This window comes from Lycium ferocissimum, chromosome 3 (assembly GCF_029784015.1).
Source record: "Lycium ferocissimum isolate CSIRO_LF1 chromosome 3, AGI_CSIRO_Lferr_CH_V1, whole genome shotgun sequence".
NCBI lineage: Eukaryota > Viridiplantae > Streptophyta > Magnoliopsida > Solanales > Solanaceae > Lycium > Lycium ferocissimum.
Window position 1 is genome coordinate 43,585,418 of NC_081344.1, and position 22,312 is coordinate 43,607,729.

Consider the following 22,312-nt stretch of genomic DNA (forward strand, 5'->3'; position numbering starts at 1 on the left):
GTGAATGTGTAATCCCCTTCTTTTCTGCCTATGTCACATAGGAGTACAAAAAAGAGCTGAGAAAAATACAAGTGCGAGAGCTGATACAAAATAGAAAGAAAAGAACCAAATAGAACTACAAATGTGGGACAAAGGTGCGTTTGAAGAAATGACGGATTTCAGCAAAATAAAAATAAAAAGAAGAAATGAAGGAGAGATAAGGAGTGCTGACAATGGGGGCCCACAAAACACTTAACGAGGAAAGGACGCCCTCACAACCCTGTCACCCATTATAAAACTTATTGGGGTAAAGAGAGAAATGCTACTTTTCAAAGTCTTGCATGAGAAAATCATGCTTTTGTACAATATAAATACTTTTCAAAATTCGATAATTGAAGTAATGAATGAGGCATGAGACGTAATACTTTAAAAAAATTGAGCATTATGATTATTAAATCTTTGAAGTAATTTACCATGTAAATTTCAGGTGTTTATATGTTATCTGCATTTAAAGCGCTCTCGAGCTCTTCCTTACACACGTACACAGAGCGAATATGGATATCATAAATGTACAAAGCTATTTTTTAAGTTACCATCAAGCATAGAGCTGTTTCAGTATGCAAAATACGCATCAACATGGTAAACCAATTTGATGAATTTTTTCACAACAAAAATTTGGATAAAGGAACTACCCATTTGCAGCTTATACAAAGTTGAAGCATAAGCTGGAGAATCATCGCAACATATTTGCACACTAGCTAAACAATTCCTCCACTTAAGAGTTTGACGGAAAAATCAAATAAAAGGACTTGCATTATCTAATATTTTACATGTATGGATATTCAGTCAGCATCTCTTTTACATCTATCAAAAAGATGGTTCCCCTCCAAGGATCTATTATTTCCTTTTGAGGACCCAGGAAGAAAAGAGAAAATTGCACGCATGTACAAAGCAATGATAAATAAAATAAAAGAATAAGAATATTTACCCTGCCATGTTTGATCACATTAAACATTGTAAACCTGAAAACCGTCCAAGCTTGTGATCCTCCTATGTGCGGGATCCAGATTATAATCCACAAAATTTTGTCATCCATGGTGCATGGAAGACCTATATGAATTTATAAACTCCATAAAGCACCATTCCCAAATAAGGCAAAAAAGGTAGATGCCGATTGGATATTTTATCCTGTACAAAAATTCTTCTGATGTTGAAATTCGTTCGAACCAGCACCTGCTTTCACATGATAAGCAAAAATGGCAATAGTCAGGCACGTTTTTAAGTAAATAGAGCAAGAACCAATAGAGTAAAATAATCTTTTCTTCATTTACCAACAGGAGCAAAAGTCCTGAAAAAATGAACTTACAAAAGACTAAAGAGAGTATGTTGAGTCCACCCACTATAACTAAAAGCATACTCACACTGAAAAGTCAACGCTGTAAAGAAGACAGATTTAATACCTGAAGATTGCTCGGTAACCCAATCTGACACACCAACAGTAAGGTTGAAGTGCATCCTCAGGCTTCCATGTGCTCGCGAATTCTGGACATATTCGGCTTGCCTTACTCATCTGATGAACAAGCAGCTTCAAAACATCATCGGAAGATCTCTCATCCATGAAAAGAATGCCAATAAAATTAATGGAAACAAATTCCATAATTGCACTTCAGAGGTACTCCATGAGATGACATAAGAGAAGCTGCTGAAGCATAAACAACCGAGCCAGCCCAGTACAGCAACTTGGCATCCATGTTGCGTAGAGTACTATTCTTTGGTTAAACACCCACAGAAGTGCACACTTACAACCATTTCATGATGATATCCTCCTTGGGCTCACAACTTGGAATACTTTTCCCTGCAGTTGGGCTCCATGATTGTCAGAAGCAGTGAACATCAAGATTCTTTAAATAGCAATTTCATAAAGCAGAGCAAAGGATCATGTGGTATATCATTCATTTGACAGATGAAGTAACCCCCGCATTTGAAGGTAAGGATTCTCCAGGAGTTTTTCATTGTTGCTCTGCAAAGAACACCATAAACACAAATGGGAATCAGTTATTACAAGTCCAACCCTGTAATCAGTAACATGATAGAGCCTACAGATTTCCATGATCCTGCACAGACAGCTTTTGCAAATGAATATAACATACCAATTTTAACAACTAGATCTCAACAGAAACAGATTAGCTGTACATGCACCCTAACATTTGCATTTAGTTATACTAATATATGACAGCTCAACAGATTTAGCCGAAAATTGTTGCTTATGAAATAGCCCTATGAATCACGACACATCAAGTCAGCAATTTTCCCGACACAGTCATGTTTCATAGAGCAGACACAAGTTTCTAATCCAGGCATCTCAGCATTTCAGGGGTACTTCACTGTAAAATATTTATCTTATTTATCTATAGTAGTTAATGCTCCTTTCTTTCCGGACTGCTCTACCATGACTTTCTCGCTTTTGTTATTCCTTGTTTTCATATTGTTTTTGATATGCTTGGCCCTATCTGACCTTTTGTCTTGTTTTCCTCTTTTGAGCCGAGGGTCTTTCGGAAACAGCCGCCCTACCTTTCAAGGTGGGGGTTAGGTCTGCGTACACTCTACCCTCCCCAGACCCCACATGGTGGGATTCTACTGGGCTTGTTGTTGTTGTTGTTGTTCACTGTAAAATATGTCCGGTGGGAAAGCAACGAAACATCAGACCTACAGATACCAGCTACAAGAAACAGCACGGTCCAAGTGACATCAAGAACCAGCAATTCAAGACAATTGTTGGAGTTGTCAGCGGATGCAATTAAGGAATGTATTTTACCAAAACAATGATAGAACCAGAATATGCCATGATGAGGCTCTGGAAACAAACTGTTACAAGATGCTGGTATTCATCATCATGCAGACAAACTTTTGTAGGTGGAATAGGGAGGGCAAATAACACATAATAACTTTTTATCGTCACCAGTCCCATAAATTTTCTAACAAAGAAGTCACAAAAGAAGGGGGACCGCACCTGCTGAGCTCTAGAAACAAGGTTATGCAGCATGCGTTGGTAATTTTCCGGTTCCTCTGTCATCATCCTCTGCAAAATGCCAATTTCAGATTAATTCATAATGTAGTGGGACTTATCATTGCCAAAGATCAGGAAAACAACATGAAACTTGCCTTCAGAAGAAACATTGAAGAGTAATATGCCACTCTTGAGTCTGTATCATCCAACAACTCCCTGCAAAATACCCATATGTTGCAAATTTGTTTATGAACTTCTAAATTAACAAAAATACACTTTATTGGAGAGAAAAAATAACTAGAAATCACCTAAAGAATTCCTCCCCACCAACTTCTTTAAAAGCCGCAGGATCTGCTGTGCATTTACCAATTAAAAGCAGGAGAAGAGTGGCTCGTATGTCAGAGGTGGAACCAGGAACATTTCCTCTTCCTTTGCTGCCAACAGAAACACCTAATGCAATATTATCAGTCGCGGCACCAGCAAGTTGGATTAGCGGCCAATAAAACAAAGCAGCAGGAACACGTGCCACCAATTGCATAGGAACAATGGCCTGTCCATGGAGAAGCAGCGCCGCCATCGATGCAGTTTCTGGTTTTGGAGGATCCTTGTTTCTTTTGAGTTTGTGGTTAGTATCTTCAATGTGTTCCTCCCAGCCAAAGCACTCCTGTCGAGGGAAGCTTTCTCCTGGACCAATCGTCTTATTCCAGCTAACATCTTTGATACAGGTCATAGGATCATCCATGGATGTCACAGTTGAAGGGAGGACTTTTAGGCACAGTTGAGAAAAAAGAATTTCACACATCTGTTTAAAGGTTAACAGCATTATTGGAGTGAGACACTGAAACTGACTATCAATGACACAGGTAATAAGTAACAGGAAGATACAACCACTTGTAGTAAAATAAGTTAACAGTAGTACCCACTAACCACCGCTTGTATCCCCATTGATACGTAAATTAGCATTTTGTACGATCATCACCCTACGAGCAGTGCAAACCCTAAACAACAGACAAGACAGACTGGACTTGCAATGGAAAATATCATGGCACTGAAGTCCATAGAACTGAGGTGAGGATCTTTCAGAAACAGCCTCTGTACCCGGCAAAGGTAGGGGTAAGGTCTGTGTACACCCAATGCTCCCCAGACCCCACTTGTGGGATCACACTGGATATGTTGTTGTTGTTGAAGTCCATAGAACATAGTTATCCAAAGTATTGTTGTGAATAAGGTTTAATTAAATGATGGGAACAAAATATTTATCCTTCCGAAAAAGTATGACTATTGCTCTCTTCAACAGAGAAAAGCATTACACAGATATGCAAATGTAGTTCAAATACATATACCTCTAAAGGTCAAATAACATGGCATAAAGGTGCACATGTCATCTAACTCAAGGTCCACAAATTATATCCTCTTAAGAACACCATGTCTGAAGCGTTTCAAGATTGAATAACTTTCCTCTTTCGTTCTTCCTCCCTTTATTCTCTTTTTTTTTTTTTTTTACCAGAAAAGGACAGAAGAAATCACCTTTAATATATATTTTTTTGATAAAAGAAATCACCTTTAATATATTCATGCGGTCGGTCTCATTTATCTGGGCCATCAGGGACAAGGCACTGCTCATGATGTCAATGACTGCATTCGCTTTCTCGAGACGAGTTTTACTATGCAGATCTCCAACTGTTTCACCACTAATTGCGTGTTGGACTTCACTTTCATCTAATAAAAACTTACAGCGCATAAGAAGCCTCTCCAAAACATATAAAAAGCCCCATCTAATGAGGTTACTTTTCGATTTTATTAGCCCACACATGAGCCATATGGATAATGGGACATCTAAATCAGGTGAATAGTCAATAACACTGGCCCGAGAAATTTTCTCCTGCAAACTTCTGACGCTTGACCATATACTAGCATCCCCTTCCTCGACAATTTCTGTGATGATCAAATCCCCCAACCATAGATAACCATTGTGACGACACAGAGTTCTTTCAGAATGAAGAAGAGAATGTAAGGTGGCCCAAGAGAGCTTCGCTTTCATGCCAAAACTGTTTCCATAAGCTCCATCAATACTTTCTAGAGATTTGCATGATTTAGTTATCTGCCTCATATGAGCAAATTCCTTATCAAGATGAGTAAATGACTTTATAAGCATCTCAAAATTCTCGACAATTTTTCCCAACAGCTGCAAATGAAACAAAGGTCAGATTACCACATGGAAAGAAGAAATAATTCATTAGAAAGGTCTGTACGATTATCAAGAATGGAAGCAAGGAGTGCTATGTAGGTGTATAACAACACATACAGAACACAATAGTTATAACAGTCTTTAATTTCTTTACAAAGTCGAGAAAGCAAATTTATAAAAAAGAAATGACAGATTCAGAGATGCCTCACAATCCAAAGAGCTTTTCATTTATGCCTTGAAATTGTATCTCGTTCATTCGCTCAGTTTGGCATGAGCATTAAGAATGTAACATCCCGTAAATCCGAATTAGGTATGAATGTATGAATCTAGTATAAAGGTGATATTTTAGCTATACGAATCTATTTGGGATGAACTCGGGTGATAAACGGTCGTTTTGAAGTCAAACCAAAAGTGAAGTTCTTAAGGCCTTCTAAATTCGTCTAAGTCTAGGACAGTCTGTACTTATGGCCTGTTTTCAGGCACTTGCGTTAGGAATTTGTGAAAATTTCCTTCTTGAAAGTTGTAGCCCTTTGAAATACCTTTCCAACGGTATATTATGGGGGTCAAACGGACATCTGTGCAAAGAGTTATGGCTATTTTACTGAAGAGACGCAGTGCAGTCTGTTCACCGATCATGTTATACGAACCTGTTATACGGCCCATATAATTTTATACGGACCGTATAACTCGTCCGTACTTCAGGACGCTCCAAATCGACGTTCTGTTCAGCCATGATAAATATGGTCATATTATACGGACCGTATAACTTTATACGGACCGTATAATATGTCCATATAACCTCCGCCTCATTTTTGTATAAATCCAAGCCTTGAGTTCTTCTATTTCATTATTCACAATTTCAAGCCCTAGCAATAATCCAAAACATCAAGGTAAGTCAATCCAAACCCTTCCAACTCAATTCTAACATATACTTTAATAATCTAAGCAAGAAATCATTCTTCCTAATCTAGGGTTTTCAAGAAAACCCATCTCAAGGTTCAAGAATCAAGATTTAGGAAATCTTCTCCAAAATTCAAGTCTTCAATTCAAGATTTTGGAGCAATTAAGGTATGTAGAACTTCCATCCACACGTGGGAATCTCTACGTTCTTCCCATGCTCCGTTTCTTGATATCCATGAAGTTCAAACCCTAGGGCATTAAACCCAACATATTGGTAGCCCATAGTCATGTATTTATGTATATGAATTTTGTATCTATATTCGTTATTGTATTCCTAATCTTCCATTACGGTTATTAGGAACCCTAGCTTAATCCATGAATCATGAATTCTTCCTCATGTGTTCTCATTATGTTTATATGAAATTTTATGATTTTATGTAGCAAGTTACAAGCATGTTTTCAAGTCAATTATATATATAATATGAACTATTGTTATTACTCATGAATCAAGAACATGTTTGCAAGACTACGACAAGTTATCTCATGAAACCATATTATAAGATATTTCATGAAATCATGTTACAAGTTATTTCACGAAAATCATGGGCTTCTTAGCCAACTATATCATGTTCATGTTTTTGGGATTGCTTAGTTAACCGAGAAGGCTCGGATAGCTCGAAACTACGTTGCCACCGTAGGATAAGGGTTGTCGGCAAGGAGGCAACACCTTCATTATGCAGTTTGATCCTTACATGCTTATTATTACTTAAACCTCATATCCGGCAAGGTGTGAGTGTTCGCGGTAGACGCAAGTACCGGACCATGTTGTCGGTTATACTATAGCATTCCCCACGTTAAAAGCGCTTTTATATATATGTATTTCCATTGATTTCTTGTTTTCGTACTTTACTCACGTTTCATACTCATGTTCAAGTTACGTTCGTTTCGGTTCATGTCATATACCTATGTTGTGCCATGTTCTTCACTTCGAAAGAAGTTTTACATACTAGTACTATTCACCATGTACTAACGTCCTTTTGCCGGGGCACCTCACGGTGCGATACCGATTTTCGTAGCATACACACACGCGATGTAGGATCACCTCGATTATCGCCTTATTGGTGAGCCCCACTCCTCTCGGGGTTGACATGGAGTGTGCATTAGTATTCGATTTATGATAGTCCAGGGCCGTATCCCGGTAGTTAGTATTCAAACATGTTTTAGAGGTTTCATGACGCATATTAGTTCACGAGTCGGTTATGCTTTCATGTTTGCGACTATTACGTTTTCATGAATTTTTCATGCTATGACATAATTTCAAGACTTTATTCGCAAATTACATTTTTCATGATTCATTTCAAATTGCATCATATAGATTATATTGTTTTGATGCCCATGTTAACAAGCAAGCCATGAGGTTCGCTCGGACACATGCAAGCAAGGCCCGAGTGCCGTGTTACGCCCAGGCCATGGTTCGGGGCGTGACAAAGAAGTCCAAACAAAAAAATCTGGAATGCTGTTATGGAATTTTTGCTATAGAGTAGCCAAATATCTGGCCAGATCTACCAAACACTTGTCCGAAACTCCTAGGCCAAAGTCGCGGTGTTTTGCCAATTCTCTTCAACTTTGGACACACCAGATTTGCCAATTCTCTTCAGATTTTGGACCCAAAGTCCTTAAAATTGGATTCACAAACACCTACATGTGCCTAGTAGTCTTCAGTTCAATGATCTCAGGGATATGTATAATTTACCGTAGAAATGTACCATTTCACTCTCCCCCATCCCACTTTAAACGAGTCAGTGAATAGACATGGAGTTTAAGATGCTGACTTGACTTGTATAGTTTAAAAGTAGTGGAAGCAAAATAAGTGAAATATAATGGTCGAAAAGTAATAAATCGTGGGAACTGACTCATCTAAAAGCTTAAATTGTGAGAGAAAGGACACTTTATTTATATTAGGTTCGGAACTCATCCTCCCTCCCTCCCTCTTCCCCCCTACTCCATATGGACCTCCACCTGATTATTTTTCTTGAAACAAGCAAGTGAAAATATTTACTGATTTACCTGATCAAAAAAAGAATTACTGATATAATTTGTGTGAACTGACTCGTTTAAAAGCTTAACATTTAGAGATGGGACCCTTCTATTTATTGATATTGAAGCAACAAAAATTTAGTTAATTGAGAATTTACTTTGAAAAAAAGTTAGATTAATGGAGAAGACATCAAAGAATGAAGATGATTAATCAAGTAAATTTTGATTTACTGTTGAAATTATGTAAAATAATGTTACTGGTAGAAAAATATGTTCCACTATGAAGAAAGCCATTAAGACAGCATTACAACTCCAAATCCAGTTTAAGAAATAGAACATCATTCTACTAAACTCCAAGATGAAATTTTTTTTTAAAAAGGGAGTCATCCCCTGCCAATAGTAACAGATATGTAAAGGAGTATGTTGACTCCTCTACGATGTACGAATCTGAGCAAGACGAAGACTTTTTTATGTTGTGTAGTGTTGATACTTTCAGTTTGAATCAATTTTTTTATGACCGAGAAATCCGTCTACAGTCAATCCTTTGGATCAACTGCAACCTTCAAACTCGGAGTTTATATGTTTTGTTTTTCATGGAATAGATGGAAATATGTTATTGTATCAACGTATGCGTCTGGACAATAGTTTAGTTGAAAATTGACAAAAGAGTATTTGAAATTGAACTTGAAACATGTTTATGAAAATTTAAGTAGTGTATGAACATGGACTTGCACTTGAAAATATTTGAGAAATTGAAAATTTGTAAGTGTAAGTTGAAGCTTTGAATTTATTTATTTTCAGTTTCACCTTCAAACAGCTATTTTAATATTTCATTTGGAGTTCAAATAATATTTCGCTTAAATCTATGACTTCATGGCCAAACTACTACTTGCAAATAATTGTTTCAAGTTTAAGTATTTGAATTATTGAAATAATATTTCATGACAAAACGGGATATTTAAGTATTTCAGTGGCATTTTTTAGGTATATATGATACTACATATAAAAAGCAGAAACCCTCCCATGTTGCTATAATTTTTTTAACACTCCATATCTTCTTTCTGACTCCACATTGTACGTAAACTAGTGACTACCTCTGTGTGACGTAAAATTTCACGTTCATCGAGAGAGAGCAACATTGACCAATCTTGAGAAAAAGGCACAATATAAAATAAGAAAATCTCCAAGAACATCTCCTAATTTGCATCATAAAGAAATTTGCATGGTATGGTCCAGGAAAAAATTAGTTGCATATATTGTATTAGATAGAGTGATGAGTTGCATATATTGCATTAGATAATGTCTCTCTATAATTGACTTGAAGGTGTTACAGCGGTACTTATGGATTCTAACACCCAACCCTTCTGCATAAAGGATATCTAAAACCAAATAGTTAATAAACTTATTACCTTTTTTTTGATAAGGTAAAGTTTAATAAACTCTATTACTTGTGTATAATGTCTTTCTTACCTGCAGAATATTGCTGCATACACTACACTTCCACTTGACACTTATTCTAATGATAAATGGCTTGTCGCGCCATGAGATTCTTAGTAAATAAATTCAAACAACGAAATTTCAGCAAAACTCCCAAAAACTAATAAAAAGATGCAAGTGTCCAAAAAATTGAAACATCACATCACTAAGTTTTATTTCTACAGATTGTATCACTGAGGTGACTTTATGGTAAACACCCAACTCACACAAAACTCATGCAAATTAAAATGTCCCCATGTTTGTGTTCTTGAAACAACGCCAGATGGAGGAATACCTTAAGGGATACAGAGACAGGCGAAAAATCGAAAATTTGGAATTACTACGTGAATGGTTTAGGCCACGATTTTGAACAAGCACATCATTAACCTAGAGTCTAAGATTAACTAAGCTCATGAAACGTACACGTAAATGGCAAGAAATTTGAACAAGTATTGCTGACAACAAAGTCAAGATGACCGAAACTAGAATTTTAGGTTTTCCTTACCCGGACCAAGAAAAGAGAATAGAAGGTCAACGCATATGGAATCTTTATCTATAACATATAATACCCCTGGCTTTTGCAGGGTGGGTGTGTGTGTTTTTGTGGTTGGGGGGGAGGGGGGGTTGGATGCATGGAAATAAAGATTTGAGTGCACATAGAGAATTAAAACAGGTAAGGAACAAGTACATTGGAGACCAATTTGACTGTTGAAGACTCCACATCATACACCCCTCGAAGAGACTTAACAACCACCCCGCCAAAAATCTCCTCCGAATACCAAAAAGATAGGCAACCCAAGGAGAAACCTTCTTGGACCTTATAGAGAACTACTTTCGCTGAGATGCAATTTCCCTTGCATCAATATTTAGGCTATCAACTATGTTGATTAGTCACCAAGAAGCACAACCAAATTACTGCTCATTAACACAGCATATAATGAGAAGCATCAATCGTTTTATAAGTTATCATAAAGAAGCCCGATTGGATAAGCTTCCTCAGATGTTTTCACCGAAAAAAGGACACACTATCATGTTTGATGGCCAATGAGAATAAGCAAGAAATGAAGTTAGCATTACCATAGAAAGTCGATCAGAATTTGGATATTTGGACAATGCACTAGATATTGGGCGTTGCAGAAGCTCCAAGATGCCTTCCAATCCAAGCTTTACTGATATATGCAAAGCTTCAGGTGCATCTGCGAGCATAAGCAGCATAGCGACAGGTTGGACCTCATCCTCACTGTAGTCTGAAGTTCCACTAGCTATGCATGACTCATTTATTTGATGCAAAGCATAATCAAAAAGCACCAGGTACAGATTCCTTCTTTCTTCCCTTGCATTTGAAAGCACTAACTGCATTGGTGGAAAGAACTTATCTTTAAGCTAAACCTTTCTCTTTGTGCTATATACAAGCAATCACATATGAAATTGCAAGTCGACCAGAATTATTTTTGCTAACAGCTCATGACAATGGAATCTTTTCACAGACTGCACGGGGTAAAAAAATTTCCTGCTCCAACTTTAACTAAAAAATAGAACTCCCCCATCCCCCAACTTTAGACTATTCCAGCTTAATCACACCAAAATCTCTTCAGAGATTCTGCAGATTGTACAACTTATAGCACATAAACAGAAAGCATTGTTAACCTTCCTGCTCAGATACAAAGAAAGCTTCTACAGACAGTTTGACCCATAAGTTTTTGTCTTGTACCCGAAACAATATACACTTGAAATATACAGAAGGCACAATATGCCAAGCAAAAGTTATTCCCATTTGATGGAGTCCCAGTACAATTTTAACTCCATACAATAGGCACAAAATGCCAAGCAAAAGTTACTCCCACATGAAGGACTCTCGGACAATTTTACGTGAATTATAACCATGGATAGGACAGTACCTCTACAAATATGAATTCAATTCCTCCAATCAGATCAACCTGCTGAATAAGAAATTCAGGGGTAGCCGAAAGAGCTTTATTAGATATCTCTGGAATTTCATAAAACATGTTTGTTAACATGCCAATAAGCTTGCTGTGAACTATTTCAGCCCAAGAGTTCATCCTGCTAACACATATAAGTACCTGAACAACCTGCAAGAGCATTAAGAGAAAAGTTGGAACAAATATCAAGCACTTTTGAGACTTAAGATACTTAACATAGAAAGAGAAGTGGCTAAATACATGTGACAAAAGACTAATATTAAATGCACAACCGTCGTTGGTCATATGGATATTCGTTTAGGGATCACAAATTATATCAGTTGGTGTTGACACTCATATTTACCATTTTATGAAGGGGAAGATTAAGAGACAAATTTAAACAAATAAGGCAGCACCTGAGGTCATTGAGGACAAAATACAATAACATAAAACGCGTCCAACTTATCCTGCATTTTCATGTACTTATAAGCTCGTCAGTTTACCAGTACCACCGAATAATATTTTTATTTGAATAGATTCCAAAAATCATACTTTTGTTCATCTATTACTCCCTCCATTTCATTTTATGTGGCACTATTTCCTTCTTAGGTCGTTCCAAACAGAATGGCAACTCTTTGTATTTAGAACAATTCTATTTTAAACTTCTAATTTTACCCTTAACGGCATGCTATTTTATGTGGCACCATTTCCTTCTTAGTGCGTTCCAAACAGAATGGCAACTCTTTGTATTTAGAAATATTCAATTTTAAACTTCTAATTTTACCCTTACTGGCAGGCTTTTTTAGCATGCAGAAGTTTAATGGCATGTTTAAGACCACATATTCAAAGCCTTTCCTTATTTCTTAAACTCCACTCCCATTCAAACCATACCAGTTAAATTGAAACACAGGGAGTAATTACTTTCTTTATTTCTTTTTAACAAATCTACTTCATCTATCAATATTCTTTTCCTTTTTATTTTTATTTTTATTTTTATGGATAACAAAGACATCCATTATCAGATTTGAAACTAGGTGGATAATGTGACTGTACCTCAAACAATTCTTTCCTTAACTACAAAAATTGATTCACCAGCTAGGAACTCATGATGTTATATGATAAATAATATATGAAATTGATAAACTTCATTTATCAGTCATATCAGGTACCTATTTCTCTTTTCTATGTTTAGTTGGTCCGTTAAATCAAGAAGCGAAGTCCCCACCACAAAAACCTTTCTCCACTTTCTGGAATTTTATGGAAGTCCAATCACATTCTTCCCTTTACTATACTTATAAGTTATAACAAACAAAGTAGGTGAAACATTCTCCACGAAAAAGAAAGTGAACATGAAATGTCAACAATAACAAGCCAAGGTATAGACTCACCCTTATGTCAAGACCTTTAAGTCTGCTCCTCCTTATTCTGCCTCTATCACAGACAAAATATAGTAAACAACTGAGAGCAGAAGCCCAGATGGATTCTTCCTTTTCTTCTGTCTGTTCATCACATTGTGAATAGACTTAGAACGAGAATAGCACTTTAAGTCATCATCACCGTACAATGCCATTAAGTAGAGATAAGTGAGTTCAAAGTATGAGAAAAAGTTAGAAGCAGGAGACAATGCTGGATCAGGAGACCATTAAAGGGTCTGCAAAGACGAAACTAATAAACTGTGTTATAGAATCTAAACAACAAATCAGTCTAAGAACCAGCACCTGAAATCCGAGCACAAAAAACACAGTTCGTCTACTTAAGTGGTTCAGGTATTAGTGAGCCCATGATTCCATTTTCATTATATCAGACAGATTTGAAAGGTATTTGCAACATATTATTACCTTAAAGGAAATACATAAACAAGAAAGAAGGACTCCTATTTATTTCAGTTCACCTTCAGTGGCATGTTATGAAAGAATGGGACGTAAGACCTTTGAGGGGTTGGAACTTTAAATTACACAACTTGGAAGCTTGCTTTTTGTTAGTGCATTATTTGGGGGCTGAAAAAATGCAATCCTGATGTAAGAGGATCTCTGCCAATATTTAGGAAAAGAGTTGTTCGGTACACCAGATGGGAAAAGCTAGCATCACAATCCCCTCAGACTGGATTGCAGGTGGCCATTATAGACCAGATCGGATTGCAGTCCAGTGTTTGGCAGACCGGTTTATGTGACAGAACAGCAAAGTCAACCATATCTTCTTGTTTCTATGTAAACTTCAAGGTTTATATTGCATCCTTAGCTTATTAAAAAAGAACTTATAAGATTTTCCTTTACCATTTTCCAGCCATTGTCGGCCATAGATATGTTGTTTCATCCAATTTGGGTTCTATTATTAATTCTATAACTATTATCTTCCACGTCCATTTTGTAGTTTACTCTACTGACATCACTTCCAGTACTGTAATGAAACAACAACCTGCACCTATGAGCAACACCTGATGCTTCACAAAGCTAAAATTCAAACAAATGTTCTGCCCAAAAAAGTAAATGCAAAAAAGAAAACCAAGAGACAAAAGCAGAAAATGAAAAGAACACAGAATCTAATCTTAATTGTTCAACCACAGAGAGTCTTTCTTAGACACCTGATCCCTCCTCTCTCTTGACTTCTTCAATCAATCTGCAAATACACAATCTCCCAGAGAGGAAATGGCTGCAATTCGTTTGAACAGAGACGAAGAGGTAAATTTCTGTGAATTTCTTTTTGAGTTTTTCCTTTTTAAACTTGTTCTTCCTTCTTTTCTATTTTTCTTCAAATTTCAATTATAAATAATAATCTTTAAAACTACCCTTGTTAAGCATTACATGCCATTACATGCGTCCCAGCTTCAATATGTGCCCCCAGCTGCCAGAAGGACACAACAAACACAACAGTTATGAATTCAGGATGCAGCGGTCAAAGCATCCTAGGAAGCTCAACTCTATTCAAGGACAAAGATGAAGCTTTAGAAGCTCCAAGAAGGAACTAACAAGATCTCAAGCTACAGGATTGCAAAACAAGGTCATTGGACTTCTAGTGCAAATAAAGAAGCTGTTGATTTTGAAGAAGAGCCCAAGGCTAGAGGAGATGAATTGGTTAAGTGTTAATAACTATTTTATGTCCCAAATTGAGGTCCAAAGATGAGGTAGATTGGAGCCAATAATCAGCCTTTGGAGGAAACAAAATATGAGCCAAATCAGTCCACTTTTGGACCAATTTAAGCACCTAAACTGTGTCAAACTTGCAGCCAAGAAATCTCACATGGAGCCCATTTTAGCCCTTAAGATGGGCTTACTTGCTGCCCAAGAAGCATGAACATGGCCGCGTAAATCAGCTAAGGAAAGTCTCCTACTTGTCGCCAAACTTAGGGAGAAAAGTCAAAACTACTTTTTTTTTTTTTTTTTTTTTTTTTTTTTTTAAATTGGTAACATTGGTATTGATAGCACTAGGGCAGTGCTGAAGCCATATTTACAGAGGAGAAGTCCCTGCTGCCAACAAAAATCCTAAAAAACAGTTACAATTGCCCTATAAAATCTATTAAGGAAAACTTTTCCTCTAAGTAGCATTCTTTACACCAAAAGTGAAACAAAAGTAGACACTTCATCTTAATATCTTGCACATGATTACCCCTATCATCAAAAACCCTAGAGTTTCTCTCTTTCCAAATTGTCCACCAAATACAAGCAGGAACCAATCTCCACCATTTCTTCTGTCTAACTGAAACTCCCAAACTGTTCCAGCTCCTAAGCAGATCAACAGTGTTTGCAGGCGCAGACCATTTGATCCCCACAATATTGTGGAAGAGCTGCCACAGCTGAATAGTGAAAGAACAATGAAGAAACCGATGACTATTAGTTTCTGTGTAAGAACCACAAAACAAACATCTGGAGCATACCTCGAACCCCTTTCTTCTCAACCTTCCTCGAGTCAAAACTGCCTGCCTAGCCACCAGCTAGGTGAAACATAGAACCTTTGTAGGAGCATTAGTCTTCCAGATAAACTTCCATGGCCAGTCGACTATCTGATGAGCATAGTTGCTGATTGTTAAGTAGGCAGATTTGACTGTGAAGGCCCCATCTTTGCTTGGATTCCAAAGCAGCTTATCCTCTGTTTCTGATAACCCCTGGAAGACTTCCAAGGTCTTAAAAAACTCCACTACTCTTTCAATTTCCCAATCATTTAGAGCCCTCCTAAATGTAATGTTCCATCCTTGCAATCCCTTAGCTGTAGATAAAAAATTCATTTCCTAGTTTGTTATGGAATTGTTTCCTAATTGTTAGGACTATCTTTAATGCTTTCCAAGGTAGTTAGGATTTTATTAAGGTTGTTGGAATTCCTTTCCAGGAATGCTAGGATCCCTAGTCTTTCTTTAATAGCTAGTTATTTCCGATTTAATTATTTCTTAGTTAATTTATTTTTGATATAGTAACAGTTGGGTATATTTAACCAAAACAACACATAGGTTGTGCTGAAACAATTTTTACGAGGCAAAAAGGAAGAGCAACTGATCAAAACCTAGCAGAATCCTAGGTTATCTATGATTGACACGTGTCTTCTATGTAAATTTGTTTACACCAAAAGGCAAAAAGTCTAACTGCAATTCAATTTAATCTTCTGCACTGAATTGCTAGTGTCTTCGAAACATCTGGAATTCCTCTCTTTACAGATTGTCCCATATACAAGCTGGGACAATCCTCCATCTATCCTTGTCTAGGACTCCTGCTCCACCCTCCTCCAAACTAAAGAGAACCTCAGTTATCTTCCTAGGCATTGTCCATACTATGCCTCTAAGATTGATAAAAATCTTCAGAAACTGATCTGTCCATTATTGTTTAGTTGTTCTAACCAATTTTGGTTAGTTTTGCTTAGCCTTATAAATAGGAGTGCTTTGTTTTGTATTAGACAGATTCTTATAGCTTGAGTACTACCTGATTGTTTCCTTCACTTCGTTTATCTTATCATCTTATCGGAAACAGCCTCTCTACCCTCCAATTAAGGTCTGCGTAAACTCTACCCCCCCCCCCCCCCAGATCCCACCTTGTGGGATTATACTGGGTATGTTGTTGTTGAATAATATTGGATAATTTTCTCTTTTGTTCTTGTGGGTGTGGCTACATTGGATTTATTCTTCAACCTTCACGTCTACACTTTTAGGGGGTAAGTTTAAATTCTTCAAAATCTTAGATTACTTTTAGGTATCAAGAAAGGCGATTAATTTAGGGTTATTGTTCTTCTTCGTTATTCTAAGGGAATCGGGATTGTTATTGTATTTCTTGTGTTAATTCTCTACTAAATGTCATTTGTTTAGGCTAATTGTTGATGTTAGGAGCCAATTTTTAAAACTAGACTTATCTTGAAGTTCTGGATTATTTTTGAACTTCTTGATCTGTACTTGAATCCAAGAAACACTTTCTTGGATTCAATTTATCCTAAATCTCAAATCTTTTTCGTTTCTTTGATTTTCTTTTCAGCTTCCTCACGTTTCTTTGAAATCTTGATTTTCATTATTGTGTTCTTGGGTCACTGAGGTGATTCTTATCAAAAGGCAACAAGGTCAAAGTCAAGGACAAAATTGTACCTTCAGGAATAATTTGGCAACCAATTAAGCAATTCACAAAACCCAAACTAACTCTAAAAATCAGGTGTAGGACTAAGCCAGTGAATTTGTGCCCCAACTCAGTATCGAGAACTTTCCGACTGAAGTCTAATGGCCTAATAATAACTGACCAGTTATTCCTCAATAGTAAAGGTTAAATCTTGTTCCAGCTTAATCAAAGAACTTCTAGCCTTATACTTTAACCTGTGGTGTGGAGGCAATACAGAGTTGTGAGCACTCAAGCTATGTAACAATGCATGCAAATCTTAATTTTCAACATTTTATAATGAATTATGACAAATCAGAAAAACCAAAATTTAAGATTCCGGAGAACTGGATCCTACATAATTGAAGTGCTCGATATAAAGCCAACCAAAAATAATAACAAAAGAATGGGACAAAATCAAAGCTCGGAAAAAATAAACATTAAAAGATGATGACCAGGAAATAACAGAGAGAGAGAGAGAGAGAAAGAGCTTTGACTGTTAGCCACATTTACCTGGACAAGATGAAGAAGGATCTCGTAGAGGATGCCTAAAATCCAACACTCAAACTTATCAATGGCTGAGGAATTCCCAGCTTTCTTAAGATAATCTGATTTTTTATTTCCTTCCAAAGAAAGTTGAGTTTCATTGTCCAAAAAAGCTTCTTTGCAATACTCTTCTTCAATTGTCGAAGCATCATCTGTTGTTGGAGGCTCCAATAAATGAGCATGAACTCCAAGATTCAAAATTAAATCAAAGGCCCGAGTCTTGGATTCCAAACGAGTAGAATTCATCATTTCCTACAATTAATTTTCACAAAAGTAAGTATCCTGAACATTAACACAAAAGAGCGAGCATCTAGAACAAGGCAGCACCTCAAGCATGGACAGCGCGAGAGGAGCAGCAGTCTCAGAATCCAAAACATACCTACAAATCACAATTAGCAAAGATAGATTACCCCTGGGAACAATTACCAAAATAATACTAAAAATCCATTTATCATGGAAATGTGATGTAAATGCACCACTAAACATTAAATGGTACTGTGGGTTTATCATGGAAATGTGATGTAAATGAACCAATAAACATTAAATTGAGTACTTCCTTATACGTAACTCAGTTGCCACCTGCATATCCCATAAGGTCCATATCAGGCCAATAAAGATCCATATTAGTTGTTCATAAAAAAAGATCCAAACTAGGTCAAAGAAATTTTACTTGTCAGTGTAAAATAAGAAGAAAAAAAAGACAGACATCTACAGCACTTGCATTATCAAAAAGTTAATATTGAATTAGACTACTGTTACAAGACAAGTAGGACTGTAAATTTGTCCTGGTCCACAGCCTACGAACATGAATGGCAAGGTATTGAATCATTAAGAGCTGTTGGCTACTCACTCAAGGATTAGATTTCAAAATCAAGAAACTGGAAGAGCGCATCCAGTGCTGATACTCATAACACATAAGCATGTTTAAAATATTGAGCATGCAGAGGAAATTATGCATATGCCATTACTTTGATGTTTGAGAAGGAAATGACTCTTCTTTAACAGATTTAATTCTACTTTCCTGCCGAACTCCATTACTCAAGGTCTATCAAGTTACCTCTAAGGGGATAACATATAAAAATAAACAAGATTCAAGTCATAGCTGTTACTTTTAGTAAAAGTTTTAGATGCAGGGAAAGGAGCACATACATGTCAATTACAAGTTTGACAAGTACACTGACAGCCACGTCCATTGATGGCTTTCCACTGTTGTTACTTAGTTTAGATGAAACCGTCATCACATAAGTATTTGGCGGAGAAGTCTCAGAGCAGGCTGCAGCAATAACCTCGTAGACCTCCATGGGATTCAATCGCAGAGGCTGTTGTTCACTGATAACATCAAAGTATTATGAGTCAAGAGAGACAACGAGGGAGGAAATTAGGTAGTGGGAGATGATAAACGCATACCTAGAAGGAAAGCAACAAAACTATATTTTTAAAGTGAGAAACCCCAATGACCACACATATTAAAGAAAACCTACAATAACCTGATATAATATGTCATTGAATAGAGAACATTTAATCTAGTAGAAACAACATTCAGTATCATATCTATCAGCTCTGAAATAATCTTCTACCTGTAGACAAAATTTATCTCCTGAGCTTTAAGAATCTCAATGACTAAATCCCCTTGTTTATAAATCTTCTACCCTTGTGAGGATTTTGACATCAGCAATTTTCCCATTACAAAAACTTTTCTGGTGATAAAAAGAGCAGAAAATACCAAAAAGTAACTAAGAGTACAAGTATCCTCTGCTTAGTTTGTTGCTAATTCGTAATGTATTTTGAAGAACTGGGACGAAGTACTCATGTCTATGTTAGACTCGTCCGACACTGGTCACGACATAGACAAAGGATCAACGTAACGCAGCTATAGCTGTGCATTTATAAGACAAGGAAGAATGTTAAGTAGCTGCTGACTCAATAACAGATGTTGAGCTTATAATGATGTTTTGAATGTTAAGTAGCTGCTGACTCAATAACAGATGAGCTTATAATGATGTTTTGATGATTTGACAAACAATGTACCCAAAGACAATCAAGGGAATTATAAGGAAGGCATTTGAAGAACCAGAAGTCCAAACTGATCTCCGAAGGATTCAGTGAAGCAGTCATATCAAGAAAGGAATTGCTCAAAGGAACTGATCCTTATCACGCAACACCGGAGACTGCCAAAGAGCAATTTCATGCCAACTGGGAGGTAACAGTAGAATGACTCATTCCTATTCGATCAAAGGTTGTATTTCAGATTATGGAAATATTACCATAAGTTGATCAACATGGAATTAGCATTGAAGTGGGAAAAGGAAGCTGACGCGCATACGAGGAAAGAAAGAGGATCCAAGTAAAACAAGAATTGGTTTTCTGGTACAATTATGAAACCAATACTTGGTTGGTTCCATCTATTTACTTTGTTAGAATTGTGTAGCAGTGTTATCAAAAGCGAAAAGCGCGAAAAAGCACTACGGTCAGCTGGGACTTTAAGCGCAAAGCGCAAATAAAGTGTGGGCTTTAATGAAAAAAGGCGCAATGGTGCAAAAATACACATCTATATATGTTTAGTCCAAGACTAATCATAATAAGCATGAATAACAAATGTATGGACAAAGGAATTGTAAAAACATTACAATAAACTGAAATATGAATTATCTAGCGTCACCCCTTCAAGAGAGGCTCATTGGCAAGGAAAAGAATGTCTTAGAGCCTTGATGATGACAATGAAGCGCACATAAAGCGAGGCGAAGCGCTCAACATGTTTTGAGCCTCGCTTCAGGGCTTAAGCGCTCTTTAAGCGCGCCTTTGACAACACTGTTGTGTAGTAGGTGTTTGTATCGAGTTGTACGGGACTTCTGTGATAGGGTAGAGTCGTTGAAGTTTATCGTTAAGAGGGTAGAGGTGGGACTGTTAGGGAACAGTTCCTAACGTTGTTGTAACCTTAAACTGCTCGAGTTTAGTGAAGCTGGGAAAATCCTATAAGAGATCAGTCGTGGTTTTTGCCTCACTTGAGCAAGGAGTTTTCCACGAAAAATTCTTGTGTTGATTAATTTTATCCCGCAATTTACCTTATAAGAACCTGGTTTTTTGAGTACATAGGTTGTAGCCCAATCCTAACAAAGAAGCAAGGTGAAATTAGGCAAAAATAGTGGATATGACGAGATAAGACAGGATAGGTCATCTATCTTTACTAATTGACCATCAACAACTCAAAAGAAATGCTCAAACTCAGTCCACTTTACAAACATATCCGTAAAGGAGGTAAATAGACAAGGTACTAGCTAGAAGTACTTTAAATTCATGGAGATGGGGACACAGACCAACATCCCGACGGAGAGGGGGAGGGAAAAGTATAATATTCTAATAACTCAATTGTATAACTGAAATAGGATAGATTGACCACAAATTTTGAAGAATCAAAGGCTGGACATAAGAATTCAAGAACATCTATAATTTGAAAGCAAAGAATTTCTTCTTCTTTTTTTTTTTTTTTAATGACCGAGAAATCCATTTGGGCCAACCCACGACCAACCGCAACCATCAAAACTAGAGGATAATGAGCCCGCCCTTCCACCCTTGCCAACCCAGGACTAACTGTAGCTTCGAACTAGGGGATAATGGGACTGCCCCTCTATCCTCCTCCACTTACATACCCGTCTTAGTTTGCATGGTGTAGGGCTCGAATCTCTGACCAAGTCACAAGTCCCTAAACCTTTACCACTTGAACTAAGCCCTAGGGCAGAAAAGCGTGGAAAATCTTGATCTCACATTAAAAAAGGTTGCTTCCAGATATAACTAAACACTTGAATTATCTTAAAAGAAAATATCTTTTTTTTTTTAGTACGTAATGCCTCGTGACATACCTGTAGTGTCGATACTGAAAAAGCGGCTTTGCACGGGGACGGAAAGTGCTCACTGGAGAATCCTCCCTGATTTACACATATATAAGGAAAGAAGAATTACTACTACAAAAATTAAAGTTTCACTGGTTCAGATTCATTACTTTGCATGACTTCAAATACTATGATTGCTCTTCATAGATGTACAACATTGAGATAAAGAAGGGTTTTCAACACTTCTTATACAGACTATGGAATCCATGTTTCTATAACTCAAGTAAAACCTCCACATGCCTTTGAACCTTTATACTATTCAAGATATAGTAGCCTGTAAAATAGGCACCAATGCTGAAACAAATGAAAGTCGACTGTACATCAGCTTGCAGGAAGCACATTCAGTGTGTAGAAGAAATAGTTCGAAGATAAACAAGTGAAAGTGAATTCATTGGACAAATGATCTCCTATAACTTCCATTAAGAATTTGAGATTGTTTTCTGTCATAGTAGAAACCAACCTCAAGCAGCATTTTAAGATGCAAAAATTCAAAAACGATATAGAAAAACAGTGCCAGTTGAACTTACCATATTTGATGAGGCCCTGGTTTAGTACGTTTTAGAGCTGTTATTGCTCTTAAGTGGGCACGAGCAGAAGCAGAATTGGTCACAGTCGTGAGCAGTGAAGGCTGCAAAAGTTGATCTAGATAAGGCATATCTGTACTCCCAAAGATTTTCCAAGGCTCACCCTTCATTTTAGCTTCCATGTCACCAACAAGAAGAGCTGCTGCACCTACTTCGAGGAAATTATGTGCACTCACATCTTTGGGATTCAAAAGATGGTCACTGAAAGTTGAGCTTTCCATAATCAGTAAA

At 37.0% G+C, this 22,312-nt stretch overlaps 1 protein-coding gene and 1 long non-coding RNA gene across 5 annotated transcripts in view; one reads left to right on the plus strand and one right to left on the minus strand.

The window, feature by feature from the left end:
* Positions 1-768: 768 nt before the first annotated feature.
* The window catches only part of LOC132050241 (uncharacterized), a 33,080-nt gene continuing 11,536 nt past the window's right edge, over positions 769-22,312 (minus strand). For all 4 annotated transcript variants that reach the window (XM_059441392.1, XM_059441395.1, XM_059441393.1 and 1 more), the window contains 14 exons: positions 22,025-22,282; positions 21,468-21,533; positions 18,760-18,939; positions 17,938-17,989; positions 17,578-17,862; positions 12,895-13,005; positions 11,486-11,677; positions 10,665-10,940; positions 4,548-5,171; positions 3,295-3,788; positions 3,142-3,202; positions 2,990-3,058; positions 1,440-1,999; positions 769-1,212 (listed from right to left, as the gene is read on the minus strand). In XM_059441392.1, the coding sequence (XP_059297375.1) occupies positions 1,928-1,999; positions 2,990-3,058; positions 3,142-3,202; positions 3,295-3,788; positions 4,548-5,171; positions 10,665-10,940; positions 11,486-11,677; positions 12,895-13,005; positions 17,578-17,862; positions 17,938-17,989; positions 18,760-18,939; positions 21,468-21,533; positions 22,025-22,282 (2,740 nt within the window). In that variant the 3' untranslated portion in view covers positions 769-1,212; positions 1,440-1,927. The remainder of the gene's footprint in view (positions 1,213-1,439; positions 2,000-2,989; positions 3,059-3,141; positions 3,203-3,294; positions 3,789-4,547; positions 5,172-10,664; positions 10,941-11,485; positions 11,678-12,894; positions 13,006-17,577; positions 17,863-17,937; positions 17,990-18,759; positions 18,940-21,467; positions 21,534-22,024; positions 22,283-22,312) is intronic.
* LOC132050242 (uncharacterized) lies at positions 5,354-7,675 on the plus strand. Its single transcript, XR_009413297.1, has 2 exons — positions 5,354-5,459; positions 7,568-7,675. It is a non-coding gene; the product is annotated as an uncharacterized LOC132050242 (long non-coding RNA).